Genomic DNA, 21,934 nt, shown 5'->3' with positions numbered 1-21,934 from the left:
CCTCTGGCGGGTGAGTCCGACACTGGAGCAGGTTTGCTGGCAGGACTTGTGACCCCATGGGGGACCCACCCTGGAGCAGTTCGTGATGAACTGTAGCCCGTGGGAAGGACTCACATGGGAGAAGTTCGTGGAGGACTGTCTCCCATGGGAGGGACTCCACACTGGATCAGGGGAAGAGTGTGAGGAGTCCTCCCCCTGAGGAGGAAGGAGCGGCAGAGACAACGTGTGATGAGCTGACTACAACCCCCACTCCCTGTCCCCCTGTGCCGCTCAGGGGGGACGAGGTTGAGAAAACTGGGAGTAAAGCTGACCCCAGGAAGAAGGGAGTGGTAAGGGAAGATGTTTTAAGATTTGGTTTTATTTCTCATTACACTACTCTGATTTTGATTGGTAATAAATAAAATTAATTTCCCCAAGTAGAGTCTGTTTTGCCCAAGATGGTAATTGCCGAATGATCTCCCTGTCCTTATCTCAACCCACAAGCCTTTTGTCGTATTTTTCTCCCCCGGTCCAGTTGAGGAGAGGGGAGTGATAGAGCGGCTTGGTGGGCACCTGCTTCATTTCTTCAACTTAAACATCCACTATTTTGTTATCATTAAGAAATTCAGACCAAACCTTAAAGATTTAAGAGATGCTTTTCACCTACTTTCCATTTTTTCCCCCTGGAAATATTTTTAAGCTGCTCACATCTCCTTTCGTTCACATTTTCCAATACTCTTTTAACACGACATAACTCCGAAATCTTTCTTTATATTTGTCAAGTCGTAAACAGGTTGGTTTGAATGACTAAGTGCATTTTTGCTAGCATTATACCTGCATGTGCTTAGCTTTCTTAAAGAATATTTAACCACCAAGCCCTAGTATACTTTGCAACTAAGATTTTGTACCCACAATTCTCATACTAATTTAGTTATTCCATTTTCAAGATGGAAAAATACAGCAAAAAGATTGTGTATCACTGAATTAGCTGCTTCAGAGGGAATTACGTACCTGTGCACCGTTAGGGACGCAGGAATTACAGCTTGATTCCAAGCTGTTGTTTTTTTTAAGAGACATTACCTCTTCATATGCCTAGCTCTGTACTGTTATAATTAGATGATGACAGAAAGCCAATTGACAAAAGTCATATAGCACACTCCTCCAGCACATACAATAGTGCAATAATATGTAAATAAACACATATGAATGTAAAGGGTGACTGACACCAAGTGAAATAATGCTTAGTGCAGGCTGAACTAAGTAGCACGAAGCTAACATAAGAAAGAATGAAGGAATACACCTTTTTAAACCAGGCATAGAGTGTTTTGTTAAAGCCTTATGCAACAAGAGGGCTAGATGTAAATGTATGCATAAGACTACATTAAAATGTATGAACCACAGTAGGTAAAAGAAATTAATATCTGTCAGTATGACAAATTGCATGATGGCAGTAAATAAGTGTGTAGGAGGGTAAATCTTATCTTATTCAAGAACTAACCTCATAAAAATGTCATGGGTGTACAAATAGTAGTTACTAGGAACTCTGATTATCTTCTAATGAGATTCTTCTGAAAAGTATTTCATGGTCCAGCTTACAAAAGCCATTGCATAAATGTGTAAATAAATGGAAATAATAAAAAATTGCAAAGTTTTATCTGTAATCTGATATGATTAAAAAAACTATCTTATAATGAAGAAAATAATCTTAAAATAATCATTTTCAGTCAATCAATCACAGCTAATAAAAAAATAAGAGAATGAGGTCCAGGTTTGCATTCTATTTCAGAAGAAAACACCACTTGAGAAATACTTTTCATACATGCTTTTAGCTTGAAAGAGGTAAGCTGCTTGCAATAATCTTGCAAGCTGCCTCTCAGTGACAGCTTTGTGACCCCCTCTCTTTTAAAAGAAACAAACAGTAAAATCTACTCATTACACTTTTTTGATTCAATTGTTCCAAAACTTGGGCATCAAGAACCATATTAATTTTGTGTTTCAAATATAACACACTAGGGAAAAAAAAAAAACCAACCCAAACAACAGAAACAATCTGACTTACTTTTAGCATCCCACAAAATATCTTGTTCTGGAGGAGCAGCAAACAGAATGTAAAGACGTAGGGTGTCAATGCCATACTCTTTCACTAATTCTTCAGGGTCTATTCCATTGTGCTTAGATTTGCTCATTTTTTCCCAAGCAACTTGGAGCTTCTCACCAGTTTTTAGGTAAACTGGTTCAGTTCCTAAATATTAAGACATACACAAAATATTAGAACAAATTTTGCTCATTTGTAACAGCAATTCATTTTGTTCCCTAAGTATAAGAAGAAGCAACTATTTCTAGTGGGTTTTTTTTTTGTTTCCAAACAGTTTAAAGAGGAAAACCCATTGCAAATGTAATAACCCTTTTCCCTCCCAAATTTTTCCTACTTTCATATTTTAACACAATTAATATCCCAATGCTTCCATTGCATCATGACAAAGTCTCTTTCTACTGTTTGGAAGCTGTATCTCGCACTCATCCTCTGTGCTACCTTGATAGCCCCTGAAACTCAAGCATTGTTATAACCATGACATTTACAACTTCCTAGATAGGTCTACTGATTTGGCACAATTTTGACCTGCACGTAGCTTTTAGAACCACCAGATTTCAATTCATAGGTTTCAATTGCAGTAAGTTATCCTGACAAGAACCTGCCTTCTGTTGCATGAACTTAGAGATGGAAAGGGGCATCTACACTGATAAAGGTGCAACTGAGCAAAAACACCTGCTACGGAAAAGCCCTAGGTTTTCTGGAAGAAAACAGGATAGCAGACAGTGGTAAATGTAAGGGGTTTTTTGCTCTGTTTTTTAACTGGCTTATGGGGTTTGTGTGCAGGAGAACAACAATGAAAACAAGGTTGCGTGAGAGGAGTGCTTAAGGGAGGCAACTATGACCAAGCCACTCTTGTTGCCACTGCTCCCCAGACAAGGGCTGCTGCTCCAGCTTACGCAGTGAAGGCACTGGAAAGAACTTGAGAAACAACGGTTTTTCCTATACCTGTGTTACAAATGCCTAATATCTACCGAATACACCAACACCTGCGTTAGCTTTGCCATGGTTTTTTGTAGGTTGTCTGTTTGCTGGGACTACTAGCTCCGTTCAGCAAGCTGCTGAGCACTGTCTTAACAAAACTGACTTCTGGTCCTTTGGATGACACTGGAGCTAAAATAACACCATAGCACTGTTTCTGTGCTTGGATGCAAATAAAAGCTGCTGGATTAGTAGGGTCTCTGTGCACTCAGAGTGGATATGAATCCAAAACTCACAGAAGCTGCTCTTCAGTTGAAATATTACAAGGATTCATTTTCTCTTCCAAATTTTCCCAGCACTGAGACTTGTACACCAAAGCAGTCCCTGACTTTCTGGATGCATCTGTGCTGGTTTTCCCATGCAGTCTCTCTTACCAGTGAGATCAACCTCCTCTCTCTTCAAACACTGGCCTGTTGTTCGTCTGAATGTTTGATTCTTGATAAGACCTTGAACTAAGAGCTTATGGAAAGGCTCCCTAAGGATGGAAGGAGAAAGAAATTTGTCTGTTGAAAGGAGCTGTCAAAAGCATACTTTATGATAAGCCTCAGGTGTTGAGCCAATCAGGCACAATTATTTAATGAAACAAGAATTTCAAGTTGACTATACATAAACGGGTGTCACCTTAGAAAGAGTACTTTGTGCATTTATTCACGGTGGCTGGCTGGCAAGTGTAAGTATTTATTTGTATTCTGCACACATTCTTTCATCCTGATTTAGTACTGAGTTATTCTAACGTCACTTTTCAAATTAGCATCTGGATAATACACAAAAGTTTCTTGGCCAACTGTGCAATTTCACTAACTTCAAGCTAAATCCCCATTTGTAAAAGCGTCCAAGTACCTGGCCTCACTGTCTTACAAGTATTTTGTTCTAGTTTCTCTCTGAGGAGCACAGCATTTTAAACAAATCAAAATCTCGCTGCACATTTCTTTCTATAAACGGAGAAGATAGTTTCTCTAACATAAGCACTTGCATGCCTTGTCCCTTTGCAGAACTAGCCATGAAGACCTAGCTGTAAGAAAAAAGTACACTAGAAAAATGGCAATGCTGGAAAGTTCACATGTCAGTGGATCAATTTTTTAGCATCTTGAACATTAAAACTTTACTTTTCTGTCAAAATTTGTATCAGGGAGAGTAAGGTCTCATCAAATGTTTGTACGATAGACCTAAAAAGAGCCTTAAAAGGACCAAAGCTAAGGGCAGTGGTGCACTCGGCAAGAAATAAACTCTAAGTAAACACTGCTCTGGTTGATGGATACATTATTGCTGCCACCTCCTTTAATGATCTTGCATTTCTAATTAATCAGGTCAGTTGTCTATCATTGTTTTCACTGAAAAAAAGACAAAAAAATTAATCTCTAGAGGTTTTGGTCCCCACTCGATAGGTCAGGAAAGTAAGGCAGTTCTAACAGCAACCCCAAGAACATTAGGGCCAGGGAGGAGGTATGGAGCCAGACCCAGAAGGCATATACAGTCTGGGGAGTCTTCTCATGGGATCCTCTGACACAAAGACATCGGTGACCATCATTTTGGAGGACATGCTAGTCAGCGCTGGTTACTACTGACTTGCAGCTCCTAATGCTCACATGTGTGCTCAACATTAAGCAATCCGAATCCTCCCCACTTTCACCTAACAAAGCCCCCCATATTTACCAAAACAACTTATGTAAGAAGGATGCATCACTTATATTTACATATTTTTCAAAAAGCTAGAATAAATCCATCCATCTAAAGAAGAAAAAGTAAAAATAGGCTTCCACATTTTACTTCACATGTACAAAAAATTCATAATCCAAAACACGACTCACTTTTATGAAGTCATTTTAGTATTTTACATTATTAGGCAATATAAATTGTATGACAATTTATCTCATGATTTAAACCACTGTAATTTATTTAATAATGTAGTTAAAGTATTATTAAATTACATAACAATTATGCATGTTTTAACTGTATTAAAGCAGATATCTTCCAAGTACTACTCTTTAAACCCTGTTGATGACTCTGAAGTAAGGAGGTATTTGAAAGAAAAGCTTTAAACTGGGAGAGAGAAAGTGACAGGCTTCATACTTTATCTTCAACGTATTTATCTTCATATTTGAACACAAGTTTCCTTCCTTGCATATTTTGTATACTTCTAAATATTGTGCAAGTACTGGCACATAGTGTGTCATTCAGTCACCAAGCAGCACTAGTCTCTACCATGAACCTGGTTTTATCAACAATGTTAAGTAAGAGTAGCAATTCAAGCATCTCTACAAATATTTTTCTAAACAATATTTCATAGGTTGCCTGAATGTTTAGAAATTAATTAAAGGAACTTAAGAAGCTGACAACTGAAGTCAAATTTAGACAGTACAAACAGGAAAAAGTATTTTAAAAATAGGAGGTAATAATTATCTAAAAATCTCAAATAATTATCTCAAATTATCCAAGTGAATTAGAAGATAAAAATCGGGAACAAAAACCTTGTAATCCTATCATCAACAAACGGTGTAAAAATGCTTCAGGAGGTAACTGTCCAGGGTAAGTTTCTTCTCACACCAAGGAAAAATAAAAAGACTTTTCCCCCCTATCATTCAGACTTCAGTCTGGTTAAGATCTCAAACAGTTATTAAAATAGCTACACTTGCTGCTATTTAAAATAAAGCTAATGAGGTAGCCAAAACATCCAAATCAGACAGGGCTCTCCACTGGAAGTGATTTTTCAAGGAACGCTTATTTTTAATGACAAACAGTTAGTTCAGATCATACGCCAAGTTATTAAAAGCTGAATGTAGGAATGAGCATTTCCTATTTTTGTTTATGCTGACAGAGGCTACAAAAATGCAATACAAAAAATACATTACCAAGTATGGGGAAAAAAACCCCACGTGTTCCTAGTGGGAGACGGCAGGAGAATGGAGACATGCCCAAAATGAGAAAGTCAGAGCCCCTCTAATAAACACAGGGCTCAGAAACAAATTGAGCCCTGTACTGAATTTCTCCTGAAGTGCATAGTGATTTTGCCAGTGTTGTGGTGGCTCCATCTCATGGTCACATGCAGAGTTACACTTTAATTTACATTAATAAAACCGCACACCTAAAACCTTCCCCTTCGAAGAAGGCGATGTATTTCTTGGCTGCGGAAGGGGACTGCCAAGATGCCGCAGCACATCAGGCGTGATGCAATTCTGATGTAAATACTGCAGCACCCACTCATGGCCTGGTCTCAAATACTTCCTGAGCCATACCACTGGGAACAACTGGAAACTCAGCTGTGTTCAGACAGACGAACGCTTCTGGCCCAGTAAGCAAAGAGGTAGCTTGAGTTTCTTTGAATGCTCGATCACATTTGAAGTTGTAAGGATGCTGGAACGGGATACGCCTTCACCTGCCCGTAAGTCTGTTTGCGCCCACGCTGAGTATGGGCACTGTAGCCTTAGTTGTCTGCAGCTTTTAATCATGTTGTATGTCAGATGGGACCCCACCTGTGAAGTCTGCCTGACACCTCCAAGAAGGATCAGTTGTGCTAGCCATGAAGCATGTAATCCATCTTTTTCCTGTCAGTAATGTTCATATACAGGTCCACTTCTATGATAGACCAATCTCTCTATCTAGGAGCATGCAATGGATGGAGGGCCATGTCCTCAGGCTCCTCGCTCTGCTCCATGCAAGGTGACTAGCGGGACTTGCAATCCAATTCCAAATGACCTGGCTGGAAGGACTCTGTGGAGCCTTCAACAGTGATAAACAGTGGACTCAGAAGAAGGGATAGCTCTAGCAAGGGAGCTCACTGCACGTATTTGCATCCCACACTTCTAAAAAGGCTGAGAGAGCCCGACGCTGTGCCCTAGAGTCAAGGCAAGACCTTGGTCAGTCACTGTCAGCTGAATTCAGGTGCTTGTGAAACGTGCAGTTAGATCTCTCTGTGACAATCTGGCAAGCCTGTAGAAGGCCAGAAGTGATTGGGGGATGTGGGAAAAAAGATCAAACAATATTGAACATTCAGATTTTACACAGTCAATAGCTGAGTGCTTTTACTTAAAATCAACACTAGTGATAAAGTCCCTAATGAACGTAAAGAAGCTCTAACATCCTTCCTCTACAGAATAAGCCATTTCTGTCACACACATATCTTCTTTTATTCTGTAATGCACATATGTAAAAATAGTGCCTTCTTACTCAACAGATTTGTTCTCTATCACAGTCAAATCTGCTGACTTAATGGCAACAATAAACTTTTTTATTGCTTTATAATCCTTCAGGGAGAATGTGCTAGATTCCATTTACAATTATTCATCAGACAGAACTGATTACTAAAGTCTAGGGAAGAGCCAGATTCTGTGTAACTTGTACTTGCAATAACACAATTGAGCAGGTGTAACCAAGTGTGTCAGCATACACTCGCCATGGTGGCTTAAGCTGGAACAGATGAGGAGGTTGCTGGCCCCAGCTGCCTACTTGGCCCCTCTCCCAGGGGTGGTCACAGCTGGGAGGGCTGACTGGCTTGTGAATTAATTCCAGAACTGATGCACTTTACAGACCAGATTGCTAAAACCAAATGACATCAATTTGGGCTTCATCTGTTGACATATGTATCAATACCCAGAGGGTGCTATTTATTCTGCCTTGTCATTACTGAGGAAATGAGCAGCACTTCCCACCATCTCCAGTTCAATGCATTTAAAAAACATAATAAAAGATCATGCCCCACCTTTAGAGGATATTTAAACTACATTGACACCTTTACAATTTTAGATGTCTATAAACATTGCATCTTCTATGAAAGCATGTGTGACATCTATAAATGAATGGCCTATAATGTACATCATACGTGAAGAGATTGCTCTGAAAATCTAAAATATGAAATTTTAAACTTTTGTTTTCAATGTTATTATTATATAAACAGCCATTAGTACAAAATTAAAGACTATCAGGAAATATTTCAATGGATTTGAAAGTCAGCGGATAGGAGCCAACAATTTACATTTCCACGAAGAAAACCTATCAAAATGAAAAATTACTACAGATTAATAGGAGAACCATAAAAATTTGTCAGGATACTAGATAACACTTTAAATGGTGGCAGATCTCATTAACTGAGATGTAGCAGAATTTTACTAATTTAATCGGTGAAGAAGATCTGAGCTACTAGAGAAAGACTGAAAATGCACAAGAGGGCAGTATTTTTTAACATTTTAATGTTTTCCCTCGGAGCAGTGGGCTTCAACACCATGACTTCAAGCTTCCTAACAATAAGCTCGTTATTTCTAATCACCCTTTTCAGATCTCTCAGACCAGCCCTTGAGCAGTTCTAATAGAAGACTGAGCAAAAGTGGCTTCTGACCAATGCTAAGACATATTTAAGACAAGTGGTAATATTTATAAAGGAGTTGAGAAATCCTAATTTGACTTCATGGCTTAAAAGCACCTAATGCTTTAAGTGTGTAGCGCTAAAGCAAGCAAACAATTTTGCACATGATGAATTTGTTACGGTCATCTTGCATTCTGAACACATGTATGAGCAGTACATACAACGGAACCTAGGGGCAATGCTGTAACATATCTTCACATGTGCAACAGTTCTTGAGATTGTACATGGCCTCAAAGGAATTCTCCAGTCTTGCAAACTACTTCTACAGAAAGCAATTTTGATTTTTTCTGCTGTTGTCACTAGGCATAGTCAGTGCTTCTTGAGCATTTTTTTCATTGAAGTTAAGAGGTTTTTTCTGCAATTTACCATATTTAGACCACTCTAGACATAGTGCTTTGGTGCTACTGCTCTGTCACAGCGGAGCATGAACGAAATATTTTCCAAATTCATACAGCTACAGAATCATGGACTCTTAAAATAGTGTAGGTTGGAAGGGACCTTTGGAGGTCATTCGATCCAACCACTTTCTCACAGCAGACCTAACTTCAGGTTGCTCAGGGCCTCATCCAGCTGAGTTTTGAAAATACCCAATGATGGAAATCCCACAACCTCTCTGGTCAAACAGTTCCAGTCTGACCACCTTCACTGTCAAAATTATTTTCCTTCTATCCAGCTGGACTTTGCTGCAGTCTGTGACTGTTAGTCTCTTCCTTTCTCTGTACATCTCCGAGAAGAATCTGGTTCTGTCTTCTCTACAATCCTCCTGTAGCAGACTGCAGTTAGACTCCCTTCTTAGCCTTCTCTTCTCCAGGGTGAACACGCTCAACTCTCTTAGCCTCTCCTTGTATGACACATCCTTCAGCCCTTGACCATCTTAGTGCCCCTCCACTGGACCCTCCCCAGTTTGATAAAGTCCTACACAGTGGGGGGCCTCAAAACTGGACACAGTATTCCAGATGTGACTTCCTGAGGGATGAGCAGAGATAATCAAAGCTAATGCAGCACAATATACTCTCAGGCCTACTGCTGACTCACATCTAACTTGGTGTTCACCAAGACCCCTACAGCCCTTCTCTGTTGTGCTCCTCCTCACACAGTTGGCCCGGCCCTGTCTGTTTCCGTGTGTAATCTGCTCCATGTACAGAACTCTGCATTTGCCTTTGTTGAACTTCATGAGATTCCTGTCAGCACTTCAGACTTGCTCCTCCAACTTGTCAAAGTCCTTTGCATTGCAGCCCTGTCATCCAGAATATCAATAGCTTCTCCCTGTGTGCAATGAACTTGCTGAGGGTGCACTCTGTTGCACTGCCCAGGTTGTTGATGAAGATGTTAAATACAATTGGCCTCAGCAGTGATTCCTGAGGAATACCACTTGCCACTCAGACTTTGAACATTGACTCTTTGAACCTGATGGTCCAGACAGTTTTTCCATCCATGCTGTAGTCCACCCATTCAGTCTGCATCTCCCTAGTCAGACTACAAGGATGCCATGGGAGAAATTTTTAAAAGCCTTGCTAAATCATGGTAAAAGATATGCACAGCTCTCTCCTCATCCACAGAGGGAATCATCTCACCACAGAAAGAAGGCAGATTAAGTTGGGCATAATTTCTCTCAGTAAATCCATAGTGGCTACTCCCAGTCACCTTGTCTTCCGTGTGCCTGAAAATTACTACCAGGATGACTTGCTTTAAAAATATTCTTGGGGACCAATGTGAAGCTGACTGGCCTGTAAGTACTTTGGATCATCCTTCTTGCCTGTTCTTGAAGATGAGTTTTGCATCTGCCTTTCTCCAGTCAACAGGGACATTCCCTGATCACCATGACCTTTCAACAACAATTGACAGCAGCCTCACAATGGTAAAGACCAGCTCCTTCAGCACCCTTGGATACACCCCATTTGGTCCCGTGGACTTGTACATCTCTGGTTTACTTAAGTGATCCCTAACTCAATCCTACTCTACAGTGGGTAGTATCTCTCCCTCAAACTCTCCTACTAAGCACAAACCTTGACAGCAAAGGCCAAGGCAAAGATTGTCATTTGCTACTAGGCTCTTTGTCCAATTTTGCATCAGGCGAACACTTTCCTTAATGTTCCTGTCAATGTATCTGCAGAAGCCCTTCTTACTACCTTCACATTCTTCACTGGTTTCAATCCTAGATGAGCTATGGCCTTTTCTAATTCCATGCTGCCTACCCAGATAATGCTTCCACATTCTTCCAGGGGTAGCCCATCCTCGCTTCCCCTTTCCAGGCACTTCTTTTAGTGCTTGAGCTCACTCAGGAGGTCCCTTTTCAGCCAAGCTGGCCTCTTTCCATACCTCCTTTTCTTGCACACCAGAGTGGACTGCTTACTTTGCAAGCAAACCTCCCCTTCCTTGTGGTCTCAGTTTACAGTGACAATACTTCAGCTGCCATAGTTAATGTTGTTTTGGGAGGTGGAAGAATTTGCCTAGCAAAAGAACATTTTGCTGCTGTGTGTTACAGCTCCACTAGATGGCTGATAGATTAGGATAGTAAAGTCTTTTGTAGAACTGTTAAGCCTGAAATTGCTTGCAAGGAAAAGCTCTGAAATTCTCTGCTTAAAGGAATAGTGCCTATGACAGAAAGGGTCTGCTTCGAGAGGCCCACTCCCTCAGAAAAGGAACAGCCTTCCTGCTGCAGCTGTGCAAGCTGGAGACAACAGGGTGAAACACAGGTACACAAATCACCCACATCCAAAATCTGAAATACAGCTTTCACTGCAAACTATTTTGCAGGCAAGAATGAGTGATGAAAATGCATTGCCTGTTTTCATCAAATGATTATGAAGCAACTCAGGGAAATATTCTGCTGGCTCCACTAACTAGTCCATCTTTTTCTGGCGCACAGCTACTTGAGTTTTAGTTTTGTAGCAAAACTGCTGCATTCAAGAGAGTTCAGTGCCATGTATATGTAGGTTCCTCAAGTTTTTAGAGTGGATACCAGCAAAGAATGCATACGAGTTGCCAGCTGAGAAATTACTGAGCAGTTGCTCTCATGGAATCCCTCATTTTGACTCAATCTATTCAAATGTCTCTGCTGATGGGAGAACTGGACAGAGCATGGGGCAGTAATTCACTATTCTGACAATAGTATCCTCCTTGTTGAGACATTCCTGTGATGGCATTTTAGGGTAAAAAAAGGGCAGAATTTCAGTGGAAATGGGGACATCAAGCTGGGAATCTGAGAGGACAAAGAATAGAACATCAGATGACTCACCTTCCTGCTTCAAACTTTACCTCTAACCAAAACAGAGGATAATGAATTACGCTATAGCAGCATCAGCAACAAGAGTAGTTAAAAGTAATTATATAAAAGTCATTAAATAAAAAATAAATTGACAGCAGATACATATACTGCTTTTGCTTATCAAGAACTATTTTGCACTGTTCAGCTCCAATGCTGCAGTGAATTATAGGAGTGCTTATTTTTCTACATATGCGTGGTTCCACTGAAATTAATGGTATTATTGTGCATGAAGTTACCTAACATGAAATAATAGCACTACTCAGAATGCTGGAAGTTACTCATTTATGCAAGCTTTTGCAGGCTGAAAATGTACACCAACATTTTATCACTTGCTCTGAGCCAGTTAATATTCCTGTAATAAAAATGCTATGTATGTATGCATACAGAAAATGCAACTGACTGTGAGAAACCAAGTAGTTAGCCAAAACTGACAAGCAGGAAATTCAGGCTTATTCAATGTAATGTTCTATCATCATAACAATGTCCACTAACACTCTTGCTAGTCAAATGAAACATGAAAGATTTTTATAGAAATATATAAGGCTTACTTGTGTTTTGTCATCTTTAGGTCATGACAAAAATGGCTGAAAAACCTCGCATAGAATAAGTGCATAACTGCATGCTCCTTTCCTCCGATGTACAAATCCACAGGCATCCAGTAGTCTGCTAAGTCATTATTAAAGGGCCTGAAAAACCACAAGTATAGAAAAAATACAATATGGAAAAGAAAGATCAGCTCTGCTAAAGTAGCTCATTATACTTGACTAGACACTACTGTTTACTGAGAGCTATACGTGTGTAATAAAACTTTTATTTTGCTATCAGATCTCTTTAATTTTTAAGAAGTGATATGCTTATTAAATTATAGACAAAATCTTAATTCCCTCTGAAAAGCAGATCTACAAAAACATTATTTTCATATATTTCAGGGAAGCAACTAAGATTTCACATATGTTGCCTGAGAAAGTGATGAAAATGTTTGCTTGCTCTTGAATGATTTTTTCATAAATAGCCTGTGGCTAGCCTTTAAATTTTTTAGTATTTATCAAGTTTTACATACAAATATATTACAGTGAAAGACAAAAGACACGCCCACTCAAAAACAGTTGATTTTTTTTTTTAATCGGAGGTTTGCATTGTTGCCATTAGGGGGCAATGAAGCAGTTTACTATAAGGTTGCAAAATATTTTGAAGAGTCAGATGGGTCATCGTACTCCAGCTGAAGGATGCTCTGTGAATTTACAGCAAATTTGTCATTTACAGCATATTTACTATGTCGTTGGAGGTCACCTGCATGGTTTCCTAGCATTGCTTCCTGCTTCATTAAATACTGTTATGTCTCCTGTAATGGGCTCCTGCCTTCAAAATACCATTTGTATGTATGTTCTTCTTTAATGTATGCTTTATTGCCCCGTTCTAACAAATTTACTTGTTTTGTCAGCTTGTTTGATTATTCCATGTGTAGTTTTTGAAATAGCAACATTTTTTTTCCTCACAGATGAGCTCAGAAGCAAATCAAGGATCTGGGATTCATGTCTTTAGTGGAACATGAATCAAAATTAACTTGTTCACAGGGTTCCAAAATCAACAGAGTAATTCTCCCAAATTCTAGACCTGTGAAATACGACTTATGGAAATAAAGGGTTTATGTATACCCAGCTTAGCTAAAAAACAAACCAAATAAATAAATAAATTAAATGGAGGTAGCCATCTAGTGCAGAAGTCCATAAAAATGTTATTTCAATATAAAACAGATTTAGCTACACTAAGCTGTTATTTTGACAGCTGGGTGTAACATCTGACTATTTCATCTTCAACTTCTGGAAAAGTTCCTCTTCTCTATGCACAAAAAAATATTTTAAACTGTCACTGGAGAGGAAGCAGTCTGCATAACTTAATAATATTAATAATAAATTCACAGTATCACTAGAAAATAATTAAAATTAACGTGAAATAAAAGTGTTCACAGAAGATATTTATTTAGTTTAACTAAACTGGTGCTGTCAATATTAAAAAAAAAAAAACGTAATTGGCCCAGCTATACTAAATCACTTGGTATGTAGTATGTACCCAAACACTGCTCTGGACAACAAATAACTAACTAAATCCCCAAACAGCCCTACATGTCGTATCAATACCTGAAAAATGCAACTCTTTCTGTCTTCCTCAGACTACACAGTAGAGCTGTTCCACTAATTCCTCTTTGGAAAAATCACTGCTATCAGCAACACTACTACAGGCAGACTATGAAGCAGAAAAACAGCTAAATAACTACATCTATCTTCCCACACTCTCCATGCTGCAGCCACTAATACGCAGCACATGAAAAATCTCCTTTCATTAATTATGCATATAGTTGAAGTGCCGAGACAGCAGGAGCTTGCTGCAATGCCACTTCACTTTAGGCCTGCGCATGAGGAAGTAGCAAGAGTTACCAGAACGCAAAAGAAGAGAAATAAGGGTGCCGCTCTTGGCAGCTGGATGTTACACCGGATTATTCCTCTTTTTACCGGTGGAAAAGCACTGTCTATCCACACACTGAAATACTCAGCGTATTGCCAGGGAGGGTACACTCCACGCAACTTACCACAGTCTCAGAGAGAGTCATGGCAGGCTGCCATTCTTGATGGCATCCTCCACCGAGGACTATCTTCAGCTCCTCGGCTGAATGTTTCCTCTGTGCCCTGCCCCATAATGCCCTTTCATGCAAACTTCTGCCCCTTGCCTCGTAGCTCCTGTGCTTACACAGTTGTGTCTACACACCCTTCTGCTCTTGTAGATCTCCCGGCATGGGAGCAACCAAACGCCACATTTTTAGAGCGATTCCTAGTCTAGCCCGTGCTGCGCTCAGGCCAGAGCAGGGGCACAAAATCAGGGCAGCCCAGGGGTTTACGCTGCCTTAGAAGTTAGAAGCTAGAAGCACCAGAGCGCCTGGCCTCTTCCTTCCCTTCCGTTCCGCGAGGCGGGCTGGCCCACCCGATGGCCCTGGGCCTGCAGCCCTCACCTGTCCCCGTTGTGAGGGTCGGTGTACCTCAGGTAGTACCAAGCGGAGTCAACAAACGTATCCATGGTATCGATCTCCCGCCGTGCTGCTGCCTTACACCTGAGCAAGAGAGAAGGAGAAAAGCTATTTTTAGATAAGTGACAAGCCTGGAAAAAAACAACCGTGTATGTACAGAGTGGCCGTGAAGACATTTAGATGGAAAACTGAACAGGTCTGAACATTCTGAAGGGCGTCAGAAGGCGCCCAACACAAGTAACAGAATCCACTCTCCTTCCCACTCCCTCCCAAACCAAACAAAATGCAAACCAAATAGAAGCCTGAAGAGCTATAACATCCAGCAATAGTGGAAGACGGCACCGCACCGGACAGCCCTCTCCATCATATGTTCCTGGAGTTTTTTAGAATTGCCATTTTAAAAGAAACGAAGCAAGTCTTAAAGCACAGACAAATGTACTTTGCCTTAAAGTTAATGGGAACTCAATATATATCACACTCACTGGGTACCAGCAGACAAATAATTTTATAAACATTCAGCAGACGAGCAGCTGGTTGCCTCTCTGACTGTCTGTACAAAAAGGTCCTTGCAGATTCCATTTATCATCTCTAGAAAACATGAACTTAGTTTAATTTCAGCTTTCACTGAGATGTAGCAAATCTCTTCTAGACCTTGTAGCACAATTTTAATTTGTGATTACTGCAAATCAATTTTTGCTAGGAGTTATATATTGGCAGCCCTGAGAAACAATTTTAAAATAAATTTTAGAAGCTCAGGTTACTTTCTGCTAGTTTCTCCCTGAATAGAAATTATTCGTCTGTAGGAGCCAATAATCACATTTAATAAACTTCCACTTGTTGTAAATGATCTCTCTTTAAAACTCTTACTGTTAAAACAATAGGATTATTCTAATATAAATAAAACTTTGCAACCTGTGACAAACTTGCACAGAAATACCACTGGCTATATGTAACAAATGTATGCAATTTATAAATGTATGTAAATTGAAATGTATGTATATGTGTAAAAAATATACATAATAAATAAGCACTGGCTATTCAGTATTTTCCAACTGCATATTTAGTCTGTGATCAGGCTTGATAACTGAACTGCAACACATATCTGCCTGTCTGCCTGATATCTCAGCTTGGCTTGCTGAGGCAAGTTTAGGAGAGTATCACCAATTAACATTTTCCTTCTCTCTGTCTCTGCCCCAGGTCCTTCTCTACCAGCACGTTTTCTTTCAATGGAAATAATATAGTAAAGGAATTTTATTTCTAACTGCTTTTTAATATAGAATAACCTTTTTATTAAATTGTACATATAAGGAGAGACTTGGCCAATGTAAAATAATACTGTATTATATTGAAACAGAATGGCTTTTCAGTCAAAAGCAAGAATACTTTACAGTCATTGAACCATAATTATATCTGTTTCATGCCTCTGATGTTGCCTGTACTCTAAATGGACATGGCTCACTAAGACACAGACAACATGGGCATCTTTCAAAATTTATACAACAGGCACAATACTGTAATCTCATTAGACGATCTTCAGACAACTAACACAATTACCTGGACTTGTATAACAATGAATAACTTGGGCATCTCCTCCCATTTATGATTGCTTACATTATTGTCCCTCAAATACTCACAGACTTTTGTATCTTCCCATCTTGCTTCCCTTATTAATTCTAGATATTAAATGCAACTAATGAAAAAAAACTATTACTGGAGAGAAGGACTAAAGGAAGGGATGATGTAATTTCTCAGAGCGAGGAAAACCAAGGAAGACTGCACACACAAAGACTATAGCTCAAAGGATTTGAAACGGTAGCAGACATATGGATGAGCAATACTGAAGATAGCTGTCAAGTAGGTGAGAATTAAGAAGCCAAGTAAAGGTGAGAATTAAAAAAAGTTAATTTCGGCAAACTACTACATTTTAGGCTAAGAAACTAATCCTGTACACCTTTATTTCTGACTAAACAAATGCCCTTGATTAACTCTAAGTAGGGCAGCCACAATAACTATCCAGAAACCACAAGGATTTGCTATACATCAAAAGTACCTTGTTGCCTGGTAAACAATAAAACCACTTTTGAATTAAGGTCAGGAGGAGCCAGGAGTGCAGACAGTGACTTTCAGTTACATCAAGAAAATTTTTCAGTTGAAATTAGGAATTGTAGACCAAGGCATTTCTAGGGATTTTACTAAACCTGTGGATCTTGTTTAGTAAGGCTTCCCTGCAAGAGTCACACTTCAAAATACACTAACTATATGTAATTTAAACAGGCATATCTGAGAAGAAATTTTCTGTGCAGAATCAAGGAAATAAATGTGTGTTTTACATGAAATACATGTTATCAACAAAGGTCAAAATACATGTTCCAAGAGAACCACAGAACTGCTGTGCATAAGCTACCTACTTAGAAACGAAAACCACCGATATTGTACCCTGCAAATGTTAAAATACAGTGAGATGTTATGAAACTGCTGCATTATCAATGAGAGCCCTAATGCCATTTATATGTCTGATTCCCCTGCCTGGCAGCCCAATAACGTACCTCCCATTTGGTCAGTCAGTTAGCAGCAGCATTGCATTGCACTGCTGATGAAAAACTTCTCTGGGATAACTCATGCGCTACCAGTACTTCTGCAGAACCTGTATGCAAACTCCAGTGTACAGAGTATCTAAGGAGACCTCAAGATTAGACAACAGATTTTCATGACATATCTCTCACTACTTAATTTAGGCTGTTTTATTTCTTAAGCAGCTGGACTACAAGCAATAAAGATTACAACACTGACAAGATGTATATACTCACTATCTCCTTCTACCTGAATTACATGCTGTCATCTCTAACATACAGTGAATGTGATTCTTCATGATAAAGAATTATATAGCTGAGGACACACTTTATTATTGGACTATTGCTAAGAAAATGAACACAATATTAGTTTCCTTAACAAAAGGAAATAATTCAATAATCATTATAAGCTTTATATGAACTCTGCTGGAGAAAGATAATGAAAATTCTTGTAGTAAATGAGGTGAGAAATACTGTTAAGAAATGGAGAGCAGGGAGAAAATCATTCTTTTTTCCCTTTTTTCTTTCCTCCAACTTAAAAACAGTGAGTTTTGCTTCAGCTTGTTTATGAAGAAATAGCAGTGGGTGTCTGTGTTGCAAAAAAGGAGTTTTACAGAGTATATAAGGAAAAAAGCCCTATGCTGGGTCAGACTAAACATCATTCTGGAGTAGTATCCTGGCTCAGAGTGGTCAGTTTCCAATAACTTCGGAAAGAGCACAAGAAACAGGCAGGTACAAAGCGATCTCTCCCAGTCTGCAGTAAATTCAACATTGGCTTACCTCGGACAGGAACAGTTCACCCATTCTGGAGCAGTTTCTAAAGGTGAGGCTCCCTTTCCCGTGAAGGTGGTTACATTGGGCAACACCACAGGTAAGTCTTCATAAGGTACGGGGACAGTGCCACATGTCTGGCAGTGAATGATAGGAATAGGTGTTCCCCAGTACCGCTGTCGAGATATTAACCAGTCTCTTAATTTATCACTCGTTAGGTCTCCACCTATTCCTTTATTTTTGGCCTGCTGGGTAATAGCTTTGAAAGCCTCCTGACGAGTCATGCCTGTGATCTGATTAAAAAAAAAGAGAAGCAGAGGAAGAAAGAAAAATGTATATTTGCTATCAGTGAAAATGCACGAACAGACAAAAAAGTCACAAATGCAGTTCCTGAGAGTCAAAGTTTATGAGCCTCATATTAATTTCCCCCTTCCCGCTGCTTAACATCCTTCTATCCAAGAGACTATTCACATACCAGTTACTTGATTCATTTAAACCCTCTTAATCAAAGGGTAATGTTCTTGATGGTCTGAATAGAACAAGGCTGAGAAACTGCCCTGTAGACCCCTTCAGCCTTTATTGGCAGATATTTGCATTTACTGCTGATATTTTAATCAACTGCTGTACGCTGACACTCCCAGAATATCACCAACACAAGGTAGAGACTGAGGAAATGTGGATGGTGAAACAGCTTTCATTCTCCTGCGTTCATTTGGGTTTTTCTATTCTTGCTTACAGATACATCTTAACCACTTAGACCCTACCTGTTATGTAACAGAATATAAGCTTTTCGTCTGCTGTCAAATGCATTTTTTCAAGAACTATAACACCATATATATTTTACATTTAAATATAAGATTTCTATGTCACTTCAGGCAGATATTACCAGAAAGGCTTATGACACGTTTCAATGAATACATGGAAAAAGGACTATTATATTAATATTTAGCTTAAAAATGTATTGAGATGATGAAATAAGAATCAACTTTTAACACAGAATCAATTATTCAGTTTCCATTATAAAACTCAGACCAATACTGTAGCTTCTTCTCCTGCACAAAAGGAAAAAAACCTCATTTTATTGCTACAGAAGGGCAAACATATTTCACCATTTAATTATTCCTAGAAATTTGGAAGCATAAGCCTGGCTTGATTCTTAAAAAAAAAAAAAAAAAGAGCCTTTAAACATACAAATTATTTGGCACTCCTGAGAAAACAGATTTTGTTTGCATTGTTATTTTAAGTTGGAAAGAACTCCATACTTGTATACCTACCTCCCCAGAATTGATTACTTTCTCCAAACCATTTGGCAATGTTTCAGTGACTTCAGTGAAAGAAATGCCCAGATTCTTAGCTACTGCAGCATCTTCTGCACTTGTACTAGGTATTCCTGGGGGGAGTAAAAAAAAAAAGAAAATGAGTTCTGGGATTGACTAACATGGATATCAATCATCAATTTGAGGATAAAACATTTTATTTCTATGACACTCTCTTTATAATGACTTATGTTTGCCCAAAGGAGTTTAAAAATCTAAGAACAATAAAAATCTTTTAATGTTCTTTAAGCAGTAAAATGCAAGCAGCAATAATTACAAACACATTTCCTCAATTTCTCTGTAATCCAAGCATTAATCAATGTCCCACCACAGAAAAGGCTGAAAATTAGATGGTTCAGAAAAAGCCTAAAAGTAAAGCTACAAAATTTGAATAAATAACAAATTTTTCAATACAATTATATTATGTAAATACAATATATTTAAATAATACAAATTTAAATTCTATTTGCTAATATGAGAAACAAATACTAAACAAACAGCCTAAATAGTCCTCTTGTTTCAATAGTAAATTTAATCTAATTTCATACTTTATTAAAATTTACCACAACAAAACAATCTCTAACATTACTATCCCTTTAACTTACTACGAAAGACATGATTTGTTTATAATCTCAGGAAAACAATTCAAATAACATCAATTTTCTATTCAGAATATAACTACCGAGAGCACTTCCTACTGCTGTTCAAGTCAGTTATAGAAGTCACAGTATTTAAGGCACCTGATGCTATCTTTCCCTTTGCATCTTATTATTTAGCTCAGTCATACATCTTGAATGCAAGTTCCTCTTCTAAGCCATATAGACTTCTTTTTATTATAGCAATTTACTAGCACCATAAAATGACACATTATCTTTAAATATTTCTTACTCACACTGACCGACGATGACATCTTCCCTCTGATTTTGCTGCATGTATTTTGAAAGACACTTTGTTCTACTTTGGAGGACTACTTTTCAGGGTGAGTTAAGAAATTTAACTTTATTATCACATGTATTCTGAAATAACATTGAGATACTAACATTTATTATTTCCTCAGGGAGATACATCTTTCTGCATATCTTTTTTCTTTCAGTGATAATTTATTTAATATTTTGAACAATCTTGCACAATTGCTGTCATCTTTAAAAGGCAAAGAAACTTATTTCAATAAGCCAATGCCAACATTAGGTTTGTGAAAACTACAGACAAAAACTCTCAAAGTATTGCTGAACACATTAGAATTATTAACATACAAACTACTTCATTGAAAACCAGTTTAACAGTCATCTTTGTTCAGGCAATGAAATGCCTGCTATAGATTAGCTCTATCAATATATGGAAGTTTGGGAGCAGATAACTAAATAAAACCAAGCAAAACTGCCCTGTGACAAATAACTCCCTAACTAGCAAAATACGGAATCGCTATTTTATCTTTCCAGCAGATGTACGCTCTTGCCATTTCAAGGCCGTATTATAGAATAATGTATGTATCTTAATTTGTCAGAGAGCCCTGCGGCCTGCAACAGGTGGCTTCACAATATGCTCTACAAATGGAAAAAAAGCGGGCCCCACTTTTTGGTCTTCCTTCTTTTGAAAAGATGATGCTATTAATGCACATTCGCAAAGTTCAACAGCTGGCATCCAGAACTTCCCGGGAAGAGCTGGGCTGTTTCCAACAGACATAAGGCCAACGTACGTGCCAGTGAGCACGCTGGAAGCTTTTAATAAAAAATACGATTGGGTATCTCAATTATTTGGCTTCTCTTACATGAGCAGAGGTTCTGGTTCTCAAAAACAGATTCATTCCTAAAGTGTAAGATGCGGGCATGTTGTAAGTAAGGTATAGAGCTCAAGTGAATAATTTCTATCAGCCTTGTGAGGGTCATCCAAGACATTTTTGCAGTGTCAGCTGCTTTTATTCAATCCAGTTGTTGTGCAAGAACAGCCAACATTGGCAGTGGTGTGTTGAGAAGAAAGGAGTAGCTCCAGGGCAGGAAAGAAGTATCAACAACAGGGGGGCAACAAAAGGGACTTAAGGGATAAGGATGTAGTGGAAAGGGGGAAGAAGAGATAAAGAACTATTTCCTATGAGGACTGGCACAGAACATTGCCTACTCATTGCAGCTGAGATGAGACCACAGCAAAACACAACAGTAAACAAAAAGCTTGGTGGGTGCTATTGATGAAGATATACTTTGCAGATTAAAACGGACACAATTTTTAAAAGTTAGTACAATTTCTAATTTTACTTAGAAGGACAGTCACATCATCTAACCATATGTACTTAACTGCCTAAGTTGTGGGGCTAAGCTCCCTATGCAGGAAAGGAGTAAGACAAGCTGCTTCATAGGATGACTTTGAGAAGAGAAGCCCACTCCAGGCAATTCAGAGTATCCTCTAGCAATGCCCTTCCCCCTCCGTTTATGGATGCTCAATCCTAAATTAGGTGCTGTCCTGGTTCCGGCTGGGACAGAGTTAACTTTCTTCCCAGTAGCTTGGGGTTTGGTGTGAAAGGAGCGTTGGTGGCCCATTGATGCTTTGGCTGTTGCTGGGTGGTGCTTGCACGGGGCCGGGGGGGGGGT

The 21,934-nt window shown here is 39.0% G+C and overlaps 1 protein-coding gene across 1 annotated transcript in view; it reads right to left on the bottom strand.

Annotated features, from left to right (window-relative positions):
* The window catches only part of LARS2 (leucyl-tRNA synthetase 2, mitochondrial), an 86,049-nt gene that overhangs the window by 18,856 nt on the left and 45,259 nt on the right, over positions 1 to 21,934 (bottom strand). The window contains exons 10-15 of the mRNA XM_009586538.1: positions 19,311 to 19,426; positions 18,046 to 18,329; positions 14,681 to 14,779; positions 12,225 to 12,362; positions 3,427 to 3,527; positions 2,039 to 2,221 (exon numbers count right to left, since the gene is read on the bottom strand). Of these exons, the coding sequence (XP_009584833.1) occupies positions 2,039 to 2,221; positions 3,427 to 3,527; positions 12,225 to 12,362; positions 14,681 to 14,779; positions 18,046 to 18,329; positions 19,311 to 19,426 (921 nt within the window). The remainder of the gene's footprint in view (positions 1 to 2,038; positions 2,222 to 3,426; positions 3,528 to 12,224; positions 12,363 to 14,680; positions 14,780 to 18,045; positions 18,330 to 19,310; positions 19,427 to 21,934) is intronic.

Source organism: Fulmarus glacialis, unplaced genomic scaffold (genome assembly GCF_000690835.1).
Source record: "Fulmarus glacialis isolate BGI_N327 unplaced genomic scaffold, ASM69083v1 scaffold15381, whole genome shotgun sequence".
Classification (NCBI taxonomy): domain Eukaryota; kingdom Metazoa; phylum Chordata; class Aves; order Procellariiformes; family Procellariidae; genus Fulmarus; species Fulmarus glacialis.
The sequence above is the reverse complement of the archived record's forward strand: the minus strand, read 5'-3'. Positions and strand labels throughout refer to the sequence as shown.